We start from the raw sequence: 25,428 nt of genomic DNA on the forward strand, positions 1-25,428 counted from the left end.
CGGTGAGATCGATCGCGACCGGAGATAAGGGCCGGGCCGCATTCGGGCCGAAAGGCGCAGCGCGGGGACATCGATTGCGGCTGGTGATAAGGGCCGGGCCGCCTTCGGGCTAAAAAGGCGCAGCGTCTGGGGCAACTGAAGGCGCGAGAGCCGCGGTGAAGCGGAGACAGCGTCGAGGGACGGGTGAAGACCGCCAAGCGCGGGAAAACCGCCATTTTGTAGGCGGAGGACGAAGACAAGAGCGGGAAGCCGCCATCTTGGATAAAAATTAAAATAAATTAAATTGCAACGATGCCTAAACATGGGAACATTAATACCTTTGATAGCGACATCGAAGATTGGGCCATGTATGTAGAACGCATACAAAATTATTGTAAAGCAAATAAAATCCCAGATGAAGAGAAAGCACTAACATTATTAAACTTAATGGGTGCGAAGACATACGGGCAATTGAAACACCTTTTATCACCAGATGAACCGGCGGATAAGACGTTCGAGGAGATTGTTACTGTCCTGAAAAATCATCTAAACCCCACGCCGCTGATGCTAGCGGAACGATTAAAATTTTACAGCAGAAGGCAGCTGAAGGATGAAAGCAATGCTGAATATTTAATGGAATTGCGTAAGCTAGCAAAGTACTGTCAGTTTGGAACGAGACTGACAGAGGCGCTACGAGATAAATTTGTGTGTGGTTTATTAAAAGAAGATACACAAAAGTGACTGCTCGAGGAGAATGAGCTGACGCTTGAGAAAGCGGTCATTATGGCAGCAGCACATGAAGCCGCAGCGAGAGGCACGGCAGTAATGCAGCTACGGTCACCGGAACTCAGTACAAATAAATTGGGTTTGAGTACTGTAAAATGTTATCGTTGTGGAAAGACAACGCACGATCAGAACCAGTGTTGGTTTAAAAACCAAGAATGCAGAACGTGTGGCAGGCTTGGCCACATAGCTAAAGTATGCCGGTCAGGAAAGAAGACCAGCAACAAAAAGTCACCGCAAGGAAAATACATAAAGGTACACAAGGTGACAAAGAACAGTGCGACCGAACAGAAGTCAGATTCAGACGCTAGCAGTAATGAACTGGGTAGCTTAAGAGTACACAACGTTGGTAAGGATGCAGATCTCCAGACAATTTGGGTCACCCTTCAGATAGCAGGAGTCCAAGTAAAGATGGAATTGGACACTGGATCGGCATTGACGGTCATGAATAAGAAAGATTACAAAAGGTTATTCCAACATATTCCCCTACGGGATACGGAGATTATATTGAAAACATACACGGGGCAAAGAGTGTACCCCATCGGAAAGATAGGGGTAAAAGTGGTCCACAAGGGCGAAGAAAGCCAAGTAATGGACTTATATGTGCTACCTGAAGGAGGTCCACCACTACTGGGATGGGAGTGGATTAGGAAAATGAATAGATTCCGGGGAAACAGATGTCAAACCTAAACGATTGTCCAAAATATTGGATGATGCTAAAGAGGTGTTCCAGCAGGGGCTGGGAACACAGAGGAATTACGGCAAACATCAAGATCGATGAACATGCACACCCAAAATTTTTTAAAGCCAGACCGGTACCCTATGCAATACGACCTACTATAGAAGCGGAACTGGAAGCGCTAGAACGCTCAGGTGTACTGTCTAAGGTAGATTGGAGTGAGTGGGCTACGCCCATTGTTCCCGTTATGAAACGTCCTTCGAGCAACAAGCCAGGAGAACCAGGGAAGGTTCGCATCTGTGGAGATTTCAAAATCACCGTTAATCCATAATAATAATAATAATTCAACTTTATTGTCATTGCACAAGTACATGAACAATGAAATGTGATCTTGCAAGCTCCCATGACTGGGAGAAGCAAAGCCGCTGCGTCGGTGCGCGCCGCCATTCCATTTCCACCATTCCTTCTGTCCGACAATCTTCAGCCCAACGCCCGGGCCTGCTCACCAGCCGCTCCTCCTTCCGTGACCTTCTCACCAACCGCCCCTCCTCGGGGCTCCTTCCGTGACCTTCTGCACCTGGTCTTCCCTGATGGTCACCCCTCCAGGTACTAACCAGGCGGATTGAGGATATTTTTGCCTCGTTGTCTGGCGGGAAACACTTCACCAAGATAGACCTGGCGCAGGCGTACTTGCAGATGGAGGTTGAAGAAGAGTCACGCCAATACCTCACGATCAACACGCATCGAGGTTTGTACCGGTACAATAAGCTGGTTTTTGGAGTGGCATCGGCTCCAGCAATTTGGCAGAGGGCCATGGAGCAGGTATTACAGGGAATTCCAGGCACACAATGTTACCTGGACGATATTCTGATTACAGGTGATGGTGATGAAGAACACCTCGCAAACTTGGAACTGGTGCTCAACAGACTGAAAGAGTATGGACTTAGAGTTAATCGGCAGAAATGTGAGTTCTTCCAGAAGCGGATCTCGTACTGTGGTCATGTCATTGACCGGGAGGGGCTTCATAAGTCTCCTGACAAGATAGAGGCAGTTGTAAAGGCTCCCGCTCCGGATAATGTCTCTCAGTTGAGGTCGTTTCTAGGATTGATTAACTATTACCATAAATTTCTACCAAATCTATCCACGGTACTGCACCCGCTAAACGCTCTTTTACAGAAGGGGGTACCGTGGGAATGGAGCGAAAACTGTAAGAAGGCATTTCGCAAAAGCAAAGAATTGATCACCTCAGAGGAAGTGTTGGCTCACTTCAACCCGACACTGCCTATTCGGTTGGCTTGTGATGCTTCTCCATATGGTATTGGGGCAGTACTCTCACACAAGTTGCCAAATGGCACGGAAAGGCCAGTCGCGTTTGCATCCAGATCATTGACCTCCGCTGAGCGCAACTATGCACAGATCGATAGGGAGGCTCTCAGCCTTGTATGGGGAGTGAAGAAGTTTGATCATTACCTGCAGGGCCAAAAATTCACACTTCTGACAGACCATCAGCCGTTGGTATCCATTTTTAACCCTAAGAAGGGTGTTTCAGTGATGACAGCACAGCGTCTCCAGAGATGGTCCCTTTTCCTAGGGGCACATCAATATCAAATAGAATTCAAAGGTACGAAGCAGCATGGCAATGCTGATGGGCTGTCGCGCCTGCCACTACCTGAAGAAGAAGAAACGACGAAAGTTGACCCTGTTGAGTTATTTCATTCGACCATCATCGAGTGTTTACCAGTCACCAATGCAAGTATTGAAAGAGAAACCAGGAACGACCCGACACTGTCCAGAGTCTACGAGGTGACAGTGAAAGGATGGCCAACACGTGGTGATCCTCTGTTACCGGCATTCTCGGCAAGGCGAGACCAGCTGTCCGTCTGCCATGGTACTTTGATGTACGGGACAAGAGTGATTATTCCTCCCAAGTTAAGGGAAAGAGTTCTAAAAGAACTGCATGAAGGTCATCTGGGGGGAGTTAAGATGAAAAGTCTTGCTAGGGCTTATGTATGGTGGCCGGGTATTGACCAACAGATAGAGGAGTTGACGAAAAGCTGCGCTGGGTGCCAAAAAGTGCAAAATGCACCTCCGATCGCACCACTACACCCATGGGAATGGCCGTCAGCCCCATGGCAACGCGTACATATTGACTTTGCTGGTCCATTCATGGACTCCATGTTCCTAATTGCGGTGGATGCACATTCCAAATGGCCAGAAGTGATCAAGATGAATACCACTACTTCAGAAAAGACAACTGCGGTGTTAAGAACAATATTCGCAAGGAACGGATTGCCAGAACAGATCTGTTCGGACAACGGACCACAGTTCGTGTCGGAAGAATTCCAAAAATTCTTAAAGAATGGGGTGAAACATTATACCTCTGCCCCATATCATCCGGCGACAAACGGGTTGGCCGAGAGATTTGCCCAAACATTCAAAAAGGCAATAAAGGCCATGAACGATGATCAGATTCCGCTACAGCACAAGGTGGACAATTTCCTAATGGCATATCGAAACGCCGCTCATGCAGTGACTAACCAAAGTCCTGCCATGATGTTTTATAACAGGAGGTTGCGGTCCAGGTTGGACTTGTTAAAACCAAATGTGCGGAGGGAAGTGGAAAACAAACAGTTCCGGCATATTAATAACAAGACCACTCGAAGTTTCGACGTAGGACAACCAGTGTTGGCAAGGGGCTATGGAAACGAAAAATGGCAGTCCGGAACAATTCGGGCCAGACAAGGACCTCTGATGTACACAGTAGATATTGGTAACAATGTGATAAGGCGTCATGCGGATCAACTGGTAGAATCGAGAGCAAGGGTCGAACCCATGGTTGCGACAGAGACAACTGTGGAAGACGTTAATGAACCTGAAGCATCTACCTCGGCAGGGAATGTACCTGATGATGATAACACCCAATGCATGGGAGACCAACTAGAGGAGTCACCTCAGCAACAGGAATCAGAGACCACTGAAAGGCGTTATCCAAACCGAATCAGAAGGCTTCCTGAGAGACTGAACCTTTGAACTGTGTATACCTGAAGTTATATATGTTATTATGTTATGTTAAATGGGGATATGACTGTTAAGCTAAAAAGGGAGGATTGTGGTGTATGTAACCTGTTCCACCTTAAGAGAACTTAAGCCTGTTCCACCTTAAGAGATGTACTACTTTCTCTGGCTGCTGTATACGTAATACCGGTGGTGACCACCGGTATATAAGCACTGTGTAGTAATATTGTATTTAGTAGTAGTTCTGACCTCCAACCAGTAAAGACCTGTTGAACTTTAATTTTGTAGTCTGTGTTAGTAATTACAACTAGAACACACAGACTTTACAGTGATGCCAAGGTCGTGGGTTCAATCCCTGTTCTTGACCAACTGCGCTGTCTGACGCTCCCGTTCCCGAAAGGCAGCGAATACATTTCCCACTCAGAGTTCTGACTCCAAAATTGCAGGGATATGGGGAAAGAGAAGGGAAGTGGGACTACAGGAAACTCTCGTTTAAACGACACCTAAATATCCGGAATTCTCTATTAACCGGCAAAATTCTCGCTCCGAAAACAACACCTCAATAACCGGCAATGTTGCCGAGTCCGAGTCTCCCGCGGTGGCCGAGTTAGTCAGTGGGGGTAGTTCTCCAAACTGCCACTACTCGGCTTCTTGGCGCTGTCGGAAGTCGGAACACCTCAATACCCCTGTAACAGGAGTCTGACTCTCCCACGCTGCCGGTAGTTTCTTCTGATCCGCCATTTTACAGGGGTACTGTGTGTCTCCCACGCTGCTGGTAGTCATTGCATTGCATTATGGAAATCCCAAAAGTTGGTCCAAGCAAAAGGAAGAGAGTGGTGTTAACTTTAAAACAGAAAATCGAGATATGCCAACGACTAGAAAGGGGAGAGAAGCGTATCAACATTATGAATGAATTCAAAATCGGTTCGTCAACAATCTACGACATCAAATCGCAGAAGGATAAGCTGCTCAAGTTTTATTCAAGCTCGGAGACATCTAAGAGTGTAGAGAAATGGCATACGCTTCGTAAGCCTAAGCTTGAAGAGCTGGATACCGTGCTTTATGAGTGTTTTTCTCTTAAGCGTTCATAGGATGTTCCGATTTCCGGACCCATGCTAATCGAAAAAGCGAAGGATTTCTACGCAAAGATGGAGCTCACTGACAAGTGTGCTTTCTCTGAGGGATGGCTAACGTGCTTCAAGGTACGGCACGGGATACGATGACTCGATATTTCCGGGGAGAAGAAATCGGCTGATCACGACGCCGCAGAAGAATACTGCGATTATTTCAATCGGATTGTACAGCAACATGATTTGTCGCCAGCACAGCTATACAATGCCGATGAAACTGGCTTATTTTGGAGGTTTTTGCCAGAATCAACGCTTGCTGGGGCTAGTGAGGCTAATGCTTCAGGTTACAAGAAAAATAAAGATCGTGTAACCGTGCTAACATGTGCGAACGCTGCTGGATCACACCGGGTTAAACTTCTTGTCATTGGGAAGTATAAAAGTCCCCGTGCATTTAAAAATGTGAGGCACTTACCTGTTGAGTACAAAGCTCAAAGAAATGCTTGGATGGATAAGGAAATCTTTTCGAATTGGTTCAATCATATTTTTTTTCCATCTGTGAGGGAACATTTCCGTAGAATAGGGAAACCTGAAGATAGCAAATGCATTTTATTGCTTGATAATTGTAGAGCCCATCCGCATGAATCCGAGTTGGTTTCAGGAAATATTTTCACCATTTATTTGCCACCAAGTGTAACTTCTCTCATACAACCCATGGACCAGGGCGTTATCCAAAATCTCAAGTGTCGTTACAAGAAAGACCTCCTACGTAAACTGATAAGCCAAGATGACAATACAGGTATTCACGCATTTCAGAAAGAATACAATCTTAAAGATGCCATCTTTAATGCTGCATGTTCCTGGAACTTGGTGAAAGGTCACACTTTGAGACAAGCCTGGCGCAAATTGTGGCCTTCTGTGCTGTTTGCTGAAGGTTCTTCTTCAGAGGAGGAATTTCATGGGTTCAATGTTCATCCCAAGAGGACTACAGTAATGGAAATGGCTGGCATGGTGAAAAATGTAGGCCCAGCAAACCCTCTACGTCACCTCAGTGAAAGTGATATTGAACAGTGGGTTGATGCAGATAGAGAAGTTGCTGTTCTGCATATGCTAAGTGATGATGAAATAATGGAGAATGTTTTGAATCCAAAGAAAGAAAAGGAAAGTGAGATGGAAAGTGAAGAGGATGGGATTTCTGAAGAGAACAAGATTTCTTGGGCTAAAGCTGCAGAAGATTTTGTTTCATTACTCAAATTTGCTGAAAGCCATTCTTGCTATTCTGCCCAAGAAGTTATGCACCTCCATATTCTGCATTCCACCTTTCTACAAAGAAGGCAAGAGTCCACTAAGCAAGCAGACATCCGGGACATGTTTAGGGAAACTTCCAAAAGAGTTGAAGCAGTGGAAGTGCCTGAAGAATCTGTTGACGTGCATGATCCTGATGACCCAGCTGGCATGGATATTCCTGATGAACCAGTTGGCTTGGAATAAGTGTACAGGCAACCACAGTACTTTATACTCTACTGTACATTCTTTGTAAGTTTTGTTTTACTGTTAAGTAATTAAAGAGTTATGGATTACCCTCAACTGGCAGTACTGTACTTAATCAAGCATCTTCCACCATCCATTTAACACAACATTCTGTAGGTGAGTACCCAATTACTGTATACTGCACATTTCTTGATTTTTTAAATTTTTCTTTGTTAAAAATAGCCTCGGTAGATATCCCTCTACGTCATCCGGAAATTTTGATAAACTGGCAACACGCCGGTCCCGTCGGTGCCGGATACCAAAGAGTTTCCTGTAATTAGATTGCTCTTCAAAAATGCAGGCACAGACTCGATGGGCTGAATCGCCTCCTTCTGTGCTGTACGGTTCTAACATTTGGAGTACAGTGCATCTATACAGGGTACTTGGTGTCTATACAGGGTACAGGGCGCCTATGGGGTACAGAGCGTATACAGATTGATGTAAGAAAAAGGAGACTTACCATCAAGTAACTTTAAAGTAAGCTTTAAGTAACTTATAAACACACTATATACACAAGAGAGGTCTTTACCATGCCTCTGGTAGAAGCCTCTTACAATACTGAACAGACCAGTATTTATACCAGTCCAACAGGAAGTGACATATGACAGGAAGTGAGGTATGTACACAGTTCATAGTTCATAGTTCACAGGAAGTGATGACATAACTTCCCGGATGTTATCATTTTTATCACATTCTTCCCTCCTGCAGGATTAGGAGGCTGTGGTCTACCTTTTGGTCCGCAGCCGCCGAACAAGGAAGAGTCGCACCCGTTTGGATTCCCGTCGTAGAGGGTCGCTGGTCCGCTTACATGCGGTTGGCCATTGGTCAGAGTCTGTGTGGCCTGGATTGCCCTGTGAAGGGTCGGGGAGATCATGGCTTCGAGTACGAGCCCCAATAGGTTCAAAGTCGGACTGCCTCTGTTCAGAGGGAGGTGCAGAGCTGGTCTGTGGCGGATCAGTACTTTCATGCGCGGTACTGGGAGGGTCGCAACCTTGAGCATGGGGTTCTACCGGCACCAAGCTAGTTGGTGTCCGATCAGGATCCTGGAGAGGGGTACCCGATAGGTCCCAAGAGTTTCCTGGTGAAATGCCATCACCCGATGTCCCACTAGGTCCTGGTGGGCAGGGAGCCAGATCCCGTAATGATACGGTAGATTCTCGGCCGTCGGAATATCGTATGTTTGCATAGGTGGGGTTGGCATCGGTTAGTTCGACCTCGTCTACAAGAGGGTCATTTTTAGACGTCCGAACGTATCTTCGGAGTAATACAGGTCCAGGAGTAGTTAGCCATGACGGGAGTGATGTCCCATGAGATGAGCGACGCTGGAATCCAAAGAACCGCTCATGAGGTGTAGTATTTGTGGCTGTAGAAAGCAGGGACCGTATAGAGTGCAATGCATCCGGAAGCACTGTTTCCCATTGCTGGTCTGGTAGGCCCCGAGATCTTAAAGCGAGACGTACGGAATTCCAGATGATACCGTTATACCTCTCTACCTGCCCATTTCCGATGGGATGGTATGGTGTTGTTTTGCTTGTCGCAATTCCCCATTCTGAGAGGTAGTCCTTGAGTTCCCTTGACATAAAGGATGGACCCCGATCTGAGTGAATATAAGCCGGCATGCCACAGAGAGAAAATACCTGCTCAAGGCAGCAGATTACTGTGGACGCCAGCATATTGGAGCAGGGGAAGGCAAACGGAAAACGTGAATATTCGTCGATCATGGTGAGCAAATATGTGTTCCGAGTTGAAGAGGGCACTGGGCCCTTAAAATCGATGCTAAGTCGTTGCATCGGTTGGGTTGCATGTATGAGTATACCATCTGAGGGGCGGAAGAACTGAGGTTTTAATTCCGCACAAAGCCGGCATTCTGAGCATATTTTCTTTACATCTCCAGTGGAAAAAGGGAGATTCCGTGATCGTACGAAATGTAGCATGCGCGTAACGCCAGGATGACACAAACCATTGTGGATATCCATGAGAGTGGAGGATGACATAGTGGAGCAGAATGCCCGTGTGAGGGTGTCCGGGGCCACATTCTCCTTGCCAGGCCGATAGAGAATGGTATAACCAAAAGAGGCCAGTTCCATCCTCCAAAGTTGTATTTTATTATTCTTAATTTTGGTTCGTTTTCGATTATCGAGCATGAAGGCGACTGATCGTTGGTCCGTGATCAATGTAAAGTGCTGGCGAGCTAGAAAATGGTTCCACTTCCGTACTGCCTCTATGATGGCTGTGGCTTCTTTCTCAACCGGAGGATAATGTAGCTCGGCACCTTGTAAGGTCCTGGACATAAATGCTACAGGACGACCTTCCTGATTCAGAGTAGCCGAGATCGCCACCTCCGAGGCATCACATTCAACCACGAAAGGGAGATTCTCATCAATGGAGTGAAGAGCCGCTTTCTCCAACTGTTTTTTGAGAAGGTTAAAGGCTGCAACAGCCGCTGTTCCCAGTGGAAATGATCTAGCATGCAGCAAGGGTTGGATTTCGTCCGAAAAATGAGGAATCCATTTAGCGTAGTATGCAAACAGACCGAGAGCCCGACGTAAAGAAGCCGGATTCTTAGGTGACGGGAGCTCTTGGAGCGGGCGAAGTCTTTCTGGGTCTGGCTTAATGATACCATTGCCTACGCAGTAGCCAAGGATGTTGATGGTCGGTTGCGACTCAACAGATTTGGATTCATTCAGGGTCAAATTACGGCGATGGAGGGCATCCCGAAATTTTTGGAGGTTGGAGTCGTGTTCCTGTTGATCGTGACCTGCAATGGTAATGTTATCAAGATAGGGAAAAGTGTCCCTTAGGTTTTCCTGCTTAACCAGGCCATCCATTGCCCGTTGAAAGACAGCCACTCCATTAGTAACCCCGAATGGGAGGCGACGAAATTGGTACAGCCGTCCATTAGCCTCAAAGGCTGTGTACTGCTTATCTGAGACCTTCAAGGGTAACTGATGATAGGCACTTTTTAAATCGTAAGTTGAGAACACTTTGTATTCGGCCAGTTTATTAACCATATCATCAATGCGTGGCAATGGGTAGGCGTCCAAGTCGGTATATTGATTGATGGTTTGCGAATAATCGATGCATAGTCGCTGTTTGTGAGGCTTTAGAGGGTTCTTGACAATGACGACTTGAGCCCGCCAGGGCGACGAACATGGTTCAATGATATCCTCTGCTAGAAGTCGAGAGATTTCAGCCGCAATAAAAGATTGGTCTTCCTGATTAAAGCGCCGCGATTTCGTTATTATCGGTTGGCATTGAGGCGGAATACTGGCAAATAATGAGGGTTCATCAAGTGAAGCTGCTGATAATGCACAAAATGGTAATTTAGATGGTATATTAGAAATAGTAAGTCCGGGTTTGGATCCACCAAACTCAATGGTGAGTTTCTTATGCTGTTTTTGGAAGTCCAGCCCTAAGAGGAGATCACTACATAAGTCTTTGAGCACCGAAAGTCGGGTGGAGGGATACATACGACCATGAAGTGTCATATCAACAACACAAAAGCCGGAGATTCTGGTATTAAGTGACGACTGGGCCATCGCAATTGCCTGGTCCGATGGGAAGACATGTAGTTTCAATTTCGCAACAATCTGTTCCTTAATGAAACTATCAGTACTTCCTGAGTCAATTAAGGCATCTAAGGTATGCCCTTTAATTGAAATTTTTGTGGCTGCCTGAGACAGGTTCTGTGGGCAAGCAGCTGTAATTGGTGTTGTTGCACAGAGAGTGGCTAAAACTCTCGGTGTGCTTCTTCGGGAGAGAGCTCGAGAGGAAGCTTGATAGGTCCTAGCTGGAGCATCTTGATAGGCCCTAATTGGGGCAGTTCGGTAGGCCTTAGCTGGATTGGCCCTCGTAGAGGCCCTTGATAGGCAAACTTTAGCAAAGTGTCCTTTTTTCCCGCAATAACTGCAGATTGCATTGCGAGCAGGGCAGGTTTTCCTAGGGTGAAAAGCATCTCCACAAAAGAAGCATTCCTTCCTAGATTGCCAAGAGGCTGCTAAAGTGGGGTCGTCCTCCTCTTCTTCATCAGAATTATCAGAATTAGATTCCCCCATGATAGGGTTCACCTGAGACCGCTTGAATTGTCTGGTTGCAGCTACAGCAGCAGATCGAGATCTGGGCAGCTGATAGAGGTCTGCATTTCTCTTTGCCAAATCCAGTGAACAAGCTAGGTCAAAAGCTTTTTGTAGCTCAAGTGTTTTACTTTCTAGTAGACGCTGGCGTATAAATGGAGAGGCAATCCCGCAGATGAAAGCATCACGAATCATTTCTTGGCGGTACAGCTCAGCTGAGGCTGCCTGAAAGTTACAATCTACGCTGAGCCTGCGAAGTTCTTGCAGGAATTCGTCAATTGATTCCCCTGGCCCTTGTCGGGCTGTGGCCAGTAGATGTCTAGCATAGACCTCATTTGGGGTCTTCGCATACAGTTTCTTAAGTGCCCGAATCACCTCTTCGTAACTATCCCAGTCATCAACATATTCGAACACTTTTGGGGTCACATAATTGACAAGTATCTTCAATTTAGCAGGAGCATCCACTTTACATTCATCCAGAAAATTCTCAAAAGTACGATACCAATGCTTCCATACCCTGCCAGCTGCTGGTGTATTCGGGTCCAAGTCCAGACGAATAGGTCTAAGGATTTTCTCCATGATGGGTGGTTCCCTGGATCCTTAACTTCCGAGTTTGTCTGAAGGTCTAGTATTTGTCAGTGTAAATACTAAGTTACTTAAATTGATGTAAGAAAAAGGAGACTTACCATCAAGTAACTTTAAAGTAAGCTTTAAGTAACTTATAAACACACTATATACACAAGAGAGGTCTTTACCATGCCTCTGGTAGAAGCCTCTTACAATACTGAACAGACCAGTATTTATACCAGTCCAACAGGAAGTGACATATGACAGGAAGTGAGGTATGTACACAGTTCATAGTTCATAGTTCACAGGAAGTGATGACATAACTTCCCGGATGTTATCATTTTTATCACACAGACCATTTGGGGGAGCTTGCTGTACACAAATTGGCTGCCGCATTTCCCGCATTACATCAGTGACTACACTTCAAAAGCATTTCATCGGCTGTAAAGCATTTTGGGACATCCCCCCCGAGGTCGTGATGTGAAGGAATAAGCCATATTTCAAGAGATACACCATAATATGAACAGAATTCTGATATTTATTAATACATGATATACTGGGTTAAAAAATCTAAAGCCTCGGAGACACAGACTGCAAACAGAAAAGATAAAGATCAGTTGATAACAAAGCTGTAAACACCACAGGCTTTGAAATGGGAATTGATTGTTGATGCTAATACAATGACCCTATTGAAATAGCAGTTTGGCGCTTCCGAAAGGTCTGCGGTTTGCAACCAACACAATGAAAAGACCCAGTTTAAAGTGTTATAAGCTAACACTCAGGGAAACAGAAACAGGGTATTGAAAAACCATGTGCCTTTGAAAAGATGACATCAAGTAAAAGAAACACCCGCTGGTCAAATAGTTTTTATGTTAAGCTTGAAATGTGGAGTCCCGAAGTCTGATATGCAACCAATTGAGATAGCTAGAAATGCATGATTAAAGTGGTTTTAATTTACATATTGTAAATATGATACCAATAGAACACTTTGAAGATACAACTTCAATAGATGCACCAAGCAATTACATTGTTTTTGTATTGAACTTGGAACACCACGGAGTCACAACGTCTGCTAAAACCCCAGTTAAGCCAATATTAAGAATTGAATGGAAAATCTTCGATAAGAATGACATCAAATAAAGACTGCTGCCATATTCTTTTTATGATAACTATTGAACACCTAAAGCTAGAGACAGAAGTCTGAGAGTGGGCAGCTGAAATGACAGTAAGAATAGAAAGCATTCAACAGAGAGAATGAATAAAACAATTAGCTTACATCAACAGGAAACTTCAAAGAATAAACCACGAAAAAAGAGTATAAAAGATAGAGCTTTTCAGATGAAAAGGCAGAAGTTGCTGAACGGGCAAGAATTTCTCAACTTCACAGGCACGCTCTGTAAGTTTTTAATTTTGAGTCTCGGGTAATCAAGGTATTTGATTTTGGTGGATGTTCTGGATTTAGAAATAAGTAAGAAATGTAGAAATGTAACGAAGTAAAGATTTGAGAATAAGGATCTCTGATAAGAAATGTAAGCTATTTGTATTTTGAATTGTTAATGTTGCAACTGACTCAACAGCTGTTAAATGAATGTTGGCTCTTAAATAAATCTATATATTTTTAGAATTGTCTCACAGAGTATTTCTGTATAAACTCGCAAACCCAATTTCTGTACACTCTTTTGTAAGGAGTTGCAGAATTCTGGGGGGTATTCCGGACCCTCATAATATCCGGAAGGTTACAGTCTAGTTAAACTTATTAAAAGTGCTATCCGGAGGACGGTACCATCTTCAGTCATTCCTTTCCTTTAGGGAGCGATAGCCTGAACCTTTAGACCCATTTAAGCATCTTATAGAATTTGGCTATCTCTAACTTTAGTTGAAGGTGAACGTCTGGGGAATACGCCTGGTCTGGGATAGCCCGAAAAGGGCTAGGACTTGTAATTATCCCTTCTGTGAAAGCTCTTTCTTTCTTGTTGTTCTATATTCCACCCTTCTTGATCCAGCGCCCTGTGACTGGCCCGTACTTACCACGACGTCGATAAATTCTAGTCCGCTCCTCCGTCTCCAGCTGCTCGTCTCCAGCATGGCAATGAAAACGGCCAAAGATCCCAGAACGCCCAGGGCTATCTGCACAGTGAAATCAGAGTCAGCTAGTCAGAGGTGACTAGGGTTAGGTTCAAAGAGTACGGCCGAAATGCATCTCGAGGAGATTCATGGAATATCATTGATAGTAAATGACGTAAGAAAACTACTAGGCACTTGGTCTAAGCGTTAAACAAAGCTTTAATCAACTGTTTTACAACATGGAGGTCTAGTTGTGTCCTTCACTAGTTCCTGTTAAGAATGTCCTGCGCAAGCTGGGCCCGTGCCCGAGTATTTATACTCTCCCTGGACAGCGCCACCCGTAGGCCGCTCAGTATTATTTCATAAGTCTTTCTTTCATGAATGACTGATTCATGTCAGTAAATCTGTACATAGTTTAAATAACACAATTCACATAATCTTCTCAAGCTTGTGGCGGTGCTATTTAAAGGGGCGCCGACCAATGTTCCCGCTAATTGTTTTCGGGTGCGCAGCCCCTTTAACGGGCTGCGCGGCCCGTTCAAATTTCCTGCGCAGGTGACGTTTTTCCATTCACAAGCCGGAGCCACCAGACCGCTGTGCGGCCATGCAGCTTAACGGGAACATTAGCGCCAACCTGACGAAATGGTGTTCGGTGACTGATGTAAATCTCCCCAAAGTGCATCAGCCTATTTTATACATATTGAGGGGAAATTTCTCTGCTGCTCTCCCACCGCAGGTTCGGCGGAAGCCCTGCACCCTTTCACGCCATTCCTCCAGGGTTTACACCAGAGATAACAGTGGGAGATCGGGAAAGCCCCCTCGGGAATTCCAGGCACATGTCAACGGCAGGCACCAATCCCATTTGCTGGCCCCCGCTCCCTATGGTTTGGAGTGTGACTTTATACACACGATTTCTGGTGATGTAGCGCTCCAGAGGTCAAGCAGAAAGTCACCTTACTGTAACTGGTTCGCTGAATTACAATTATTTTTTTTATTCGTTCCTGGGATGTGAGCGTTGCTGGTAAGGTCAGCAGTTATTGCCCATCCCTAATTGCCCTCGAGAAGGTGGTGGTGAGCCGCCTTCTTGAACCGCTGCAGTCCATGTGGTGAAGGTGCTCCCACAGTGCTGTTAGGGAGTTCCAGGGTTTTGGCCCAGCGACAATAAAGGATCGGTGATATACTTCTAAGTCAGGATGGTGTGTGACTTGGAGGGGAACTTGGAGGTGGTGGTGTTCCCATATGCCTGCTGCCCTTGTCCTTCCAGGTGGAAGAGGTCGCGGGTTTGCGAGATGCTGCTGAAGAAGCCTTGGCGGGTTGCTGCAGGGCGTCTTGTAGGTGGTACACACTGCAGCCACGGTACACCGGTGGTGGAGAGAGTGAATGTTTAAGGTGGCGGGCAGTGCGGCGGCCAGCAAGTGAAGATCAGGGGGCCAGGTAAGTGGCGGGGAGGAGGCTTCGAGAGGGAAGGTGAGGAGCGGGGAGGGCGGGAAAGAGTCCGGGACAGGGGGGAAGCTGCAAGATTCCTCGCGGGGAGCAGAAGAACACTCCTGCTTCCCCTTGGCCCCACAAAGGAAAGTTTCAGACTTACCTGAAGGGCCTCTTCTATATTCAGAACTAGTTGCGGACCCAGTGGTAAAGCAGGAGCAGCTTCCCCGCTCGGGCACTGGTTATTGTGGTCCGGCTGATGTAATAGGACCCCGATTTGCATAAATTTATGAGGCTGCTGCCTAATTTAGACGGCCACCTCACCCGCCTGGAAAACCCTGCAGGTTAATGTCGGAAATGGTGTGGGATCTGACCTGCTCACTTGAACTGCCCACCTGCCCAATTTGCCCCCGGGGCGGACAGGGTTAAGATCAAACCCAAAATTAAAACACCTTCTTCCCGTTATTTGACGCAGAATATCAGCGTGTTGCAGTGACACTTGTTTACAGTAGAAACACAGACAGCGACAGATTCTGAAACAGATAACTCTGAACAGGAACATAATATTCCAGTCGGAATGTCTGTTTACTTGACATTACCCAAACCCCTGGCTGCCTTGTATCACTTGCTCGCCAGGTTAATCATCAACCTTTTGTGGAACCGATACAGTTCCTCACGCACTTTATTGTTTGTAATCTGTTCTCTCGGACGAGATCTTTGCGCTGAAATCTCCCCCTGTGACCAAGGGCTTTATGTAAAGGAGGACGGATCTTGGCCGGGTTAAATGTTGTTCGGGGATGTGTCCAGTGTAGACTGTGGTGGAAAAAAAATCCACAAAATAAATTTACCAAAGTGTGCAAAATCAGGAACAGGTTACGTGTCCACTGGACTCACTCGCTGCACCGGCGGCCGTACGTGGCACGTGTGAACTTTTACCTACAATGTACAAAATCAGTCCACTTCAACACATTTGTGGCCAAGTACCATAATTTTTTTTTACATATATAACAAGCCCTGGAATCAGTGGAATTGCTGGTTTCTGAGCCCATCACTTGATTAACACTGTCCAATGAGATCATGTTAAAGTGGGCACTGAGACCTCCGAGCAGTGTTTACACATTATGCAGTCTTATGATATTCTTCTATCGGGCCAGGGTGTCGATTGACACCACTATGTCAGCCAATGAGTTTGTGGCGGGGAGGGACTTACAGCAAACAGAGTCTATTTACTCAGCAGAGTCTATTTAAACAGCACACAACAGCAAACAGTCTACAGAATCTATTTAAACAGAGTCTCTATGAACTACAGCAAACAGAACTCATGACCGAAACTACAGCAACGTCTCCCGATTAAAGCAGGATTATTTCTCCAACAAAATGCAGTGAGTGGAGGATAGTTACACAATGTAAATTATGTGCGTAAAATCAGTCCCAGCCACTTACAGCAGTGCGGGCTCCGGGAGTGGGTGACATGGAATTTTTTTTAAAATTTGTTCACGGGATGTGGGCGTCGCTGGCAAGGCTGGCATTTATTGCCCATCCCTTGAGAAGGTGGTGATGAGCCACCTTCTTGAACCGCTGCAGTCCACGTGGTGAAGGGAGTCCCACAGTGCTGTTAGGGCTTAGTGTACTTATTTGTAGCGGATTGGTACAACTGAGGGGCTCGCTGGGCCATTTCAGAGGGCAGTTAAGAGTCAACCACGTTGCTGTGGGTCTGGAGTCACATATAGGCCAGACCGGGTAAGGACGGCAGATTTCCTTCCCTAAAGGACATTAGTGAACCAGATGGGGTTTTACGACAATCCAATAGTTTCATGGTCACCATTATTGATACTAGCTTTTTTAAAATTTCAGATTTTATTTAATTAACTGAATTTAAGTTCGCCAGCTGCCGTGGTGGGATTTGAACTCGCGTCTCCAGATCATTAGTCCAGGCCTCTGGATTACTAGTCCAGTAACATAACTACTGTGCTACTGTTCCCCTAAATTACCCAATCATCTCCATTCTGGCCGGGAATAGTGGTGTCACTATATGCAGGCCTACCTGGCTGGGTTAACTCCTCCATTTAGAAAGTGGTCAGAGCTAAGCGTCCGTCCGAGAATGTGGCTAACACTAGGCCAAGCTGCTAAATGCTGCTCTTTGCCTCTGGTTACATACTGATACCAGAGGTGGACACTGAAGGTCAGATCAATTGGATAAATGCAGTGAGGTGTAGCGCCAAGTGCAGAGCCTCATTAGCCAGAAGTGCGGGTCAGAGACAGCCCGATAACACCCCAGGGCCGGATCTGTGATCCACACTCCTGTCGGCCAAGGGTGTCATAAGAACATAAGAAATAGGAGCAGGAGTAGGCCATTCGGCCCCTCGAGCCTGCTCCGCCATTCAATAAGATCATGGCTGATCTTCTAACTCATCTCCACTTTCCTGCACTATCCCCATATCCCTTGATTCCCTTAATATTCAAAAATCTATCGATCTCTGTCTTGAATATACTCAACGACTGAGCCTCCACAGCCCTCTGGGGTAGAGAATTTCTCCTCATCTCAGTCCTAAAAGGTCGACCCCTTATACTGTGTCTCTGCTGTAGAAGCAGAATTTATCATCCTGAACGACAGATTAAAAGTCTTGTGCATTGTACACATTTACTGTACAGATTCACCTTATTTCCTGTTGTCATATGATTTTTCAGTCCTTTTTTCTGTTGCTGTCAACATTTTTACTGTCAACATTTCATTATTACATTTTGCTGGTCGGTTCAAAGTTAAACAACAGCAATTCAGGACTGAAGAGACAGGGAATGCACAAAGGCGGTTAAGAAGGCAAATGGTATGTTGGCCTTCATAGCGAGAGGATTCGAGTATGTCTTGCTGCAGTTGTACAGGGCCTTGGTGAGACCACACCTTGAGTATTGTGTGCAGTTTTGGTCGCCTTATCTGAGGGAGGATGTTCTTGCCATGGAAGGAGTGCAGCAAAGATTCACCAGACTGATACCTGGGATGGTAAGAATGACGTATGAGGAGAGATTGGGTCAATTGGGCTTGTATTCGCTGGAGTTTAGAAGAATGAGAGGGGATCTCATTGAAACTTATAAAATTCTAACAGGACTAGACAGGCTAGATGCAAGAAGGATGTTCCCGATGGCGGGGGAGTCCAGAACCAGGGGTCACAGTCTAAAGATAAGGGGTAAGCCATTTAGGACTGAGATGAGGAGGAATTTTTTCACCCAGAGAGTGGTGAACCTGTGGAATTCTCTACCACAAAAGGCAGTTGAGGCCAATTCATTAAATATATTTAAGAAGGAGTTAGATATATTTCTTAAGGCTAAAGAGATCAAGGGATATGGGGAGAAAGCAGGGACAGGGTACTGAATTTGGATGATCAGCCATGATCTCATTAAATGGCGGAGCAGGCTCGAGGGGCCGAATGGCCTACTCCTGCTCCTATCTTCTATGTTTCTATGTTTCTAAATCAAAAGTGAGGAGAACTGCCAGTGAAAAATGAATAAAGACTTATGAAAATAACTGATTCTAGAATAACATCAAAGGAAACAATCAATTAGGATTAAATCATTCAAAATAATTGTTTGTGAGCACTGAGAGGGAATCACTCGGGAAAAACTCCCAGTGCTCCCAAACACTGAGGGGGGAAAAATTGGGTCGCGCCCACTTTGGGGCGCTACTTTTAGTGCCCCACAAAGTTAGCACCCCCGCGCCGGAAATTGAATGGTAGCGCCCCAAGCAGGAGGCAGGGCGTTACTGGAAGCGCTCCCCCTCCCTCTTGGGGCGCTCCCATTGAATATCGTGGCGCTACATGCAGCAGCGCCACGCGTGTTGGCACGTCGCGCCGCAGTACTACAGGCCTCCCTCCCCTGATTAAAGGGGAGAGGCCTAACGCAGTGCACACCGGGGACCCCACAGGAGGCGCCGAAAGGGGGGCAGGTGCTGGCAGGCGGCCCAAAAAATGGCCGCCCGGCACCTGCCCTTTGATTTGCGTTGCCGCGGCCACAAACAAAACACCCTATCCCTGTCAGACATAGCGTCTGGCGGTAGGTCAGCGGGCGCGAGCAAAGTTTGCGGCTGGGGAGCAAGCGAGGCGCTGCGCATGGTGATTATGTCATCGCTGGAGGCGCAGCGCCGCAGGGCGCTACCGGTTACCGCCACCGCTAACATCCTGCTAACGGGAGGCGCAAAGCAACCCAATTTTTCCCCCAGCGCTCCCAAACCCCTGCACCACTCCAGTAATGCCAACTCTCTTAATGAAAATCTCCCCCACCCCCAACTCGCGATGCACCTCAGAAAAACTCATGATTTTTTAATCTCAGTATTAAACTTGGTCACGATTGGCTGCTGGGGACACGTGGGTCAGGCAGGGGTTCTTCACCGAGGGGTCCGCGAGTTGGTTTGTCCCATACTACTCTGTCTCCCACAATTGCCGTGGGTTTTTCTCCCCCCCCTGCTCCCATTGGAAATGTCCAGATACTGTGCCTGCACTCACGTTGGGCACACACCACACCACTGCAGCATGGTTCATTGGACGAGCTGAACGGTTGATTAATTCCAAACCAGAACTTCTGTACTGGCCCCGCGCATCTCTTTCTATAATGTTCCAATTCCGAAAGGGGACGGGCTCCCGTTCCCTGGACCCTGACTGATTGACCCTGCAGGAATCCGCGGCAGGGGGAGAGGCCTTTCTACCTTAGCTGTAACTGGTCCGGGAGAGGGTGTGGGGCTAACTGCTGGTCTGCTGGTTGATTACATAAGGACATAAGAGCACACGGACATAAGAAGGTTGTGGGTTCAAGTCCCACTCCAGGGACTTTAACACAGAGCTAGGCTGACACTCCAGTGCAGTGCTGAGAGAGTGCAGCACTGTCGGAGATGCCGTCTTTCAGATGAGGCGTTAAATCGAGGCCCCGTCTGCTCTCTCACGTGGGCGTAAAAGATCCCATGGCACTCTTTCGAAGAAGAGCAGGGGAGTTCTCCCTGGTGTCCTGGGCCAATATTTATCCCTCAACCAACATAACAAAAACAGATTATCTGGTCATTATCACATTGCTGTTTGTGGGAGCTTGCTGTGCGCAAACTGGCTGCCGCTTTTCCCACATTACAACAGTGACCACACTTCAAAAGTACTTTATTGGCTGTAAAGCGCTTTGAGAGGTCCGGTGGTCATGAAAGGCGTTATATAAATGCAAGTCTTCTTCTTCTTCTTCATAAGAAATAGGAGCAGGATTAGGCCATTCGGCCTCTCGAGCCTGCTCCGCCATTCAATAAGATCATGGCTGATCTGATCTTGGCCTCAACTCCACAGATTGACAGGACTGTACCTGTTGATTGGCAGGACTGTACCTGTTGATTGACAGGACTGTACCTGTTGATCGGCAGGACTGTACCTGTTGATCGGCAGGACTGTACCTGTTGATCGGCAGGACTGTACCTGTTGATCGGCAGGACTGTACCTGTTGATCGGCAGGACTGTACCTATTGATTGACAGAACTGTACCTGTTGATTGACAGGACTGTACCTGTTGATTGGCAGGACTGTACCTATTGATTGGCAGGACTTACCTATTGATTGACAGAACTGTACCTGTTGATTGACAGGACTGTACCTGTTGATCGGCAGGACTGTACCTGTTGATCGGCAGGACTGTACCTATTGATTGGCAGGACTGTACCTATTGATTGACAGAACTGTACCTGTTGATTGACAGAACTGTACCTGTTGATTGACAGGACTGTACCTGTTGATCGGCAGGACTGTACCTGTTGATCGGCAGGACTGTACCTGTTGATTGGCAGGACTGTACCTATTGATTGACAGGACTGTACCTGTTGATTGACAGGACTGTACCTGTTGATTGACAGGACTGTACCTGTTGATTGACAGGACTGTACCTATTGATTGACAGAACTGTACCTGTTGATTGACAGGACTGTATCTGCCCTGCCTCAGGAGGCCCTGGTCTCGCTGACATATTGATGATTACCTGTGTAGTATCAGTGCAGATGATAGTGAGTCACCAGCTTGCTGTTGCCTGCAGGCGTCAACAATGAAACAAAGTTTACACACGTATCCCTGCTGTGATGCACAGAACACACAACAGGGAGTTATATCTATCCCAGGAGTGAGACGAATGACATCACCTGCGAACTATGAAGGTTATCTCTTACCAGTGAGCTCTGTTTACTGCTGACTTTTTAAAAATTCGAAACACTCAACCTGAACTTATAATGTTGCGAAGAACAGTAGTAAGCCTGAGGATTGGGAGAGCTTTAGAAACCAGCAAAGGGTGACCAAAAAATTGATAAATAGGGAGAAAATAGAATGAGAGTAAACTAGCACGAAATATAAAAGCAGATTGTAAGAGCTTCTACAAGTATGTAAAAAGGAAGAGAGTAGCAAAAGTAAGTGTTGGTCCCTTAGAGGCTGAGACAGGTGAAATTATAATGGGGAACAAGGAAATGGTAGAGACTTTAAACAAATATTTTGTATCTGTCTTCAAAGTAGAAGACACAAAAAGCATACCAAAAATAGTGGGGAACCAAGGGGCTAGCTAATAAGAGTTAGGAACTTAAAGTAATTAATATCAGTAGAGAAAAAGTACTAATAGATAAAGAGGAACCAGTGGATGTAGTATATTTGGATTTCCAAAAGGCATTCGATAAGATGTCACATAAAAGGTTGCTACGCAAGATAAGGGCTCATGGGGTTGGGGGTAATATATTAGCATGGATAGAGGATTGGTTAATGGACAGAAAACAGAGAGTAGGGATAAACGGGTCCCTGGCAGCACGGTGGCATAGTGGTTAGCACTGTTGCCTCACAGCGCCAGGGACCCGGGTTCAAATCCGGCCTCGGGTGACTGTCTGTGTGGAGTTTGCACATTCTCCCCGTGTTTGCGTGGGTTTTCTCCGGGTGCTCCGGTTTCCTCCCACAGTCCAAAGATGTGCGGGTTAGGTTGATTGGCCATGATAAAAATTGGCCCTTAGTGTTAGGGGGGATTAAATACGTGGGGTTATGGGGTTACGGGGATAGGGCTTGGGTGGGATGGCTGTCGGTGTAGGGACCGGGTGCTAGGGTTTGGATGATCAGCCATGATCTCGTTGAATGGCGGAGCAGGCTCGAAGGGCCGAATGGCCTACTCCTGCTCCTATCTTCTATGTTTCTATATTCTGGTTGGCAGGCTGTAACTACTGGGGTGCCGCAAGGATCAGTGTTTGGGCCTAAACTATTTACAATCTATATTAATGACTTAGATGAAGGGACCGAGTGCAATGTATCCAAGTTTGCTGACGATACAAAGCTAGGCGGGAAAGTAAGCTGTGAGGAGGACACAAAGCGCCGGCAAAGGGATATAGACAGGTTAAGTGAGTGGGCAATAAGGTGGCAGATGGAGTATAATGTGAAGAAATGGGGATTATTCGCTTCGGTAGGAAGAATAGAAAAATAGAATATTTTTTAAATGGTGAGAAACTATTAAATATTAGTGTTCAGAGCGATTTAGATGTACTCGTACAGGAAACACAGAGAGTTAGCATGCAGGTACAGCAAGCAATTAGGAAGGCAAGTGGCATGTTGGCCTTTATTGCAAGGGGGTTGGAGTATAAGAGTAAGGAAGTCTTGCTACAATTGTACAGGGCCTTGGTGAGACCACACCTGGAGTACTGGGCACAGTTTTGGTCTCCTTATCCGAGAAAGGACATACAAGCCTTAGAGGCGGTGCAACGAAGGTTCACTAGATTGGTCCCTGGGATGAGAGGGTTGTCCTATGAGGAGAGATTGAGTAGATTGGGCCGATACTCTCTGGAGTTTAGAAGAATGATCTCATTGAAACATATACGATTCTGAGGGCGATTGACAGGGTAGATGCTGAGAGGTTGCTTCCCCTGGCTGGAGAGTCTAGAACGAGGGGGCATAGTCTCAGGATAAGGGGTCGGCCATTTAAGACGGAGATGAGGAGGAATTTCTTCACTCAAGAGGGTTGTGAATCTTTGCAATTCTCTACCCCAGAGGGCTGTGGATGCTCAATAGATTCAAGGCTGAGATAGATAGATTTTTGGACTCTAGGGGAATCAAGAAAAATGGGGATTGGGCGGGAAAGTGGAGTTGAGGTCGAAGATCAGCTATGATCTTATTGAATGGCGGAGCAGGCTCGAGGGGCCGTATGGCCGACTCCTGCTCCTAATTCTTATGTTCTTATGAACAATGGACTAACCAGTGGGATATGACGATGAATGACTCCAAGTGCAGTTTTATGGCTTTTCATGGTTCAATAGGGGATTTTGAAAGTTTGGAACAAAAGTACGAAGGGGCATCTCCACAAATTGTTTATTAAGGTCAACACTTATGGGACCTACTGGATACCAATTTTAGCTTAGATTGAGATGTCTGGAACTGCACTGAAAAGGGGGCAAGAGTAGTTTTGCTCTTTTTATATGAAAGCAAATTTTCAGTGCGGGTGAATTATGTGACATATAAGATGGGGGTCTTTATGGTTCAAAACTATGAGGTGTGCAACAGAAGGCTTCCTTTAATCCATGTGTGAAATCCAGAAACAAAGCTGTGAGGGGAGTTGTAGCAAAAAGAGGAAACAGTCTATGAAGGTAGGTGTAGGACATATGAACACTAAATCCTGCACAAAGGCCACAGTATACAAGAAATATTGCACTGAAAAATTCTAATGTGGAAACTATCAGTTCAAAGGCATCTAGACTACAATCCCACTCTGACCTCTCTGTCCTCGGCCTCTTACACTGTTCCAATGAAGCTCAACGTAAGCTCGAGGAACAGCACCTCATCTTTCGATTAGGCACTTTACAGCCTTCTGGACTCAACATTGAGTTCAACAATTTCAGACCATAACCTCTGCCCCTATTTTTTTCACATGGCAGCTGTTGATGATTCTGCCATTCCCATTTACACCTTTTCTTGACTCACCTTTTGTTGCTTTACTTGTCCCATTACCATCTCCTTTTGCTTTGTACAATCATCCCTTTTGTCATTTAATCTCTCCTGCCTTCCACCCTATCACAGACCTTGTTCTTTCCTCCCCTCCTTCCTTTCCCTGCTTAAAACCTGTTACATCTCCAACATTTGCCAGTTCTGATGAAAGGTCATCGACCTGAAACGTCAACTCAGTTTCTCTCCCCACAGATGCTGCCTGACCACCTGAGTATTTCCAGCATTTTTCTCTTTTTATTTCAGATTTCCAGCATCTGCAGTATTTTGCTTTTGTATTATTTTTCTTAAATTGACTTCACTTTATTTTGTCTAAAATTGCACATAGTGTATTGGGCTGGTTTTTCAAGGTGGGGAGAGTCGCAAGAGGTTTAAAGAGGGAGTTCCAGAGAAAGAGACAAGGCAGCTAAAAGGTTCTGCCACCAATGGTGAGGCGAAGGGACTGGGAACACACAACAGCCCAGAGTTTAAGGATGTACGAGGGGGGATATAAAACTGGAGGAAGTTGCAGAAAGTTGGGTTGAGGTCATGAAGAGATGTGAAGATACCGGCAAAGATTCTAAATTTAAAAAGTGTTGGGGGACACGCAGCCAAAGTTAGTTTGTGAAAATGGGGATAATGAGCGAACAGGACTGAGTGCAGAAAAGAAAAAAAAGAGTGGCTAAGTTTTGGACGAGTCTGAAATTATGGAGGTTGGAGAGTCAAGAGCTAGAAAAGAGGGCATTGGAGAACAATATTCTGCCAGTGACAAAAGCATGGATTAAGGGTTTCAGTAGTGCAGAGGTCGAGGTAGGAGCAGAAACAGGCAGTGTTGCAGAGATGGAAACACGAAGTTGTGGTGATGGGTAGGATGTGGTGTTTGGAGCTCAGCTCTGGATCAAACAGAGGTCAAGGTCACGCGCTGTCTGCTTCAGCTTGAATGAGTGGCTGGGGAGGAGGACGGAGTCAGTGACAAGGAGCCGGGTTGGTGGTGGTTGCCAACAATGATAAAATGTATTGCTACTTCTGGACTATATCAGATACGAGACTCCCAAAACGAGCGCTCTACTCGGAGCTCCGACACGGCAAGAGAGCCCCAGAGGAAACACTTGAAGGACACCCGCAAAGCCTCCTTGCAAAAGTGTAACATCCCACCTGGGAATCCCTGGCCCAAGGCCGCACAAAGTGGAAGAGAAGCATCCGGGAAGGCACCGGACACCTCGAGTCTCTTCGCTGGGAGCAAGCGGAAGCCGAGCGCAGGCAGCGCAAGGAGCGCACGTCAACTCAAGCACCCCACCCATCCGCCC

At 46.3% G+C, this 25,428-nt stretch overlaps 1 protein-coding gene across 4 annotated transcripts in view; it reads right to left on the minus strand.

Moving 5' to 3' along the window:
• The window catches only part of LOC147116702 (meckelin-like), a 178,303-nt gene that overhangs the window by 63,801 nt on the left and 89,074 nt on the right, over nt 1–25,428 (minus strand). For 2 of the 4 annotated variants that reach the window (XM_085991811.1, XM_085991815.1), the window contains exon 16: nt 13,722–13,820. The exons of the other annotated variants lie outside the window; for them this stretch is intronic. In XM_085991811.1, the coding sequence (XP_085847937.1) occupies nt 13,722–13,820 (99 nt within the window). The remainder of the gene's footprint in view (nt 1–13,721; nt 13,821–25,428) is intronic. 4 annotated transcript variants of the gene reach the window in all.

The sequence above is a fragment of the Somniosus microcephalus genome, chromosome 6 (assembly GCF_052327205.1).
Source record: "Somniosus microcephalus isolate GS21.2 chromosome 6, FLI_Smic_1.0, whole genome shotgun sequence".
Lineage (NCBI taxonomy): Eukaryota > Metazoa > Chordata > Chondrichthyes > Squaliformes > Somniosidae > Somniosus > Somniosus microcephalus.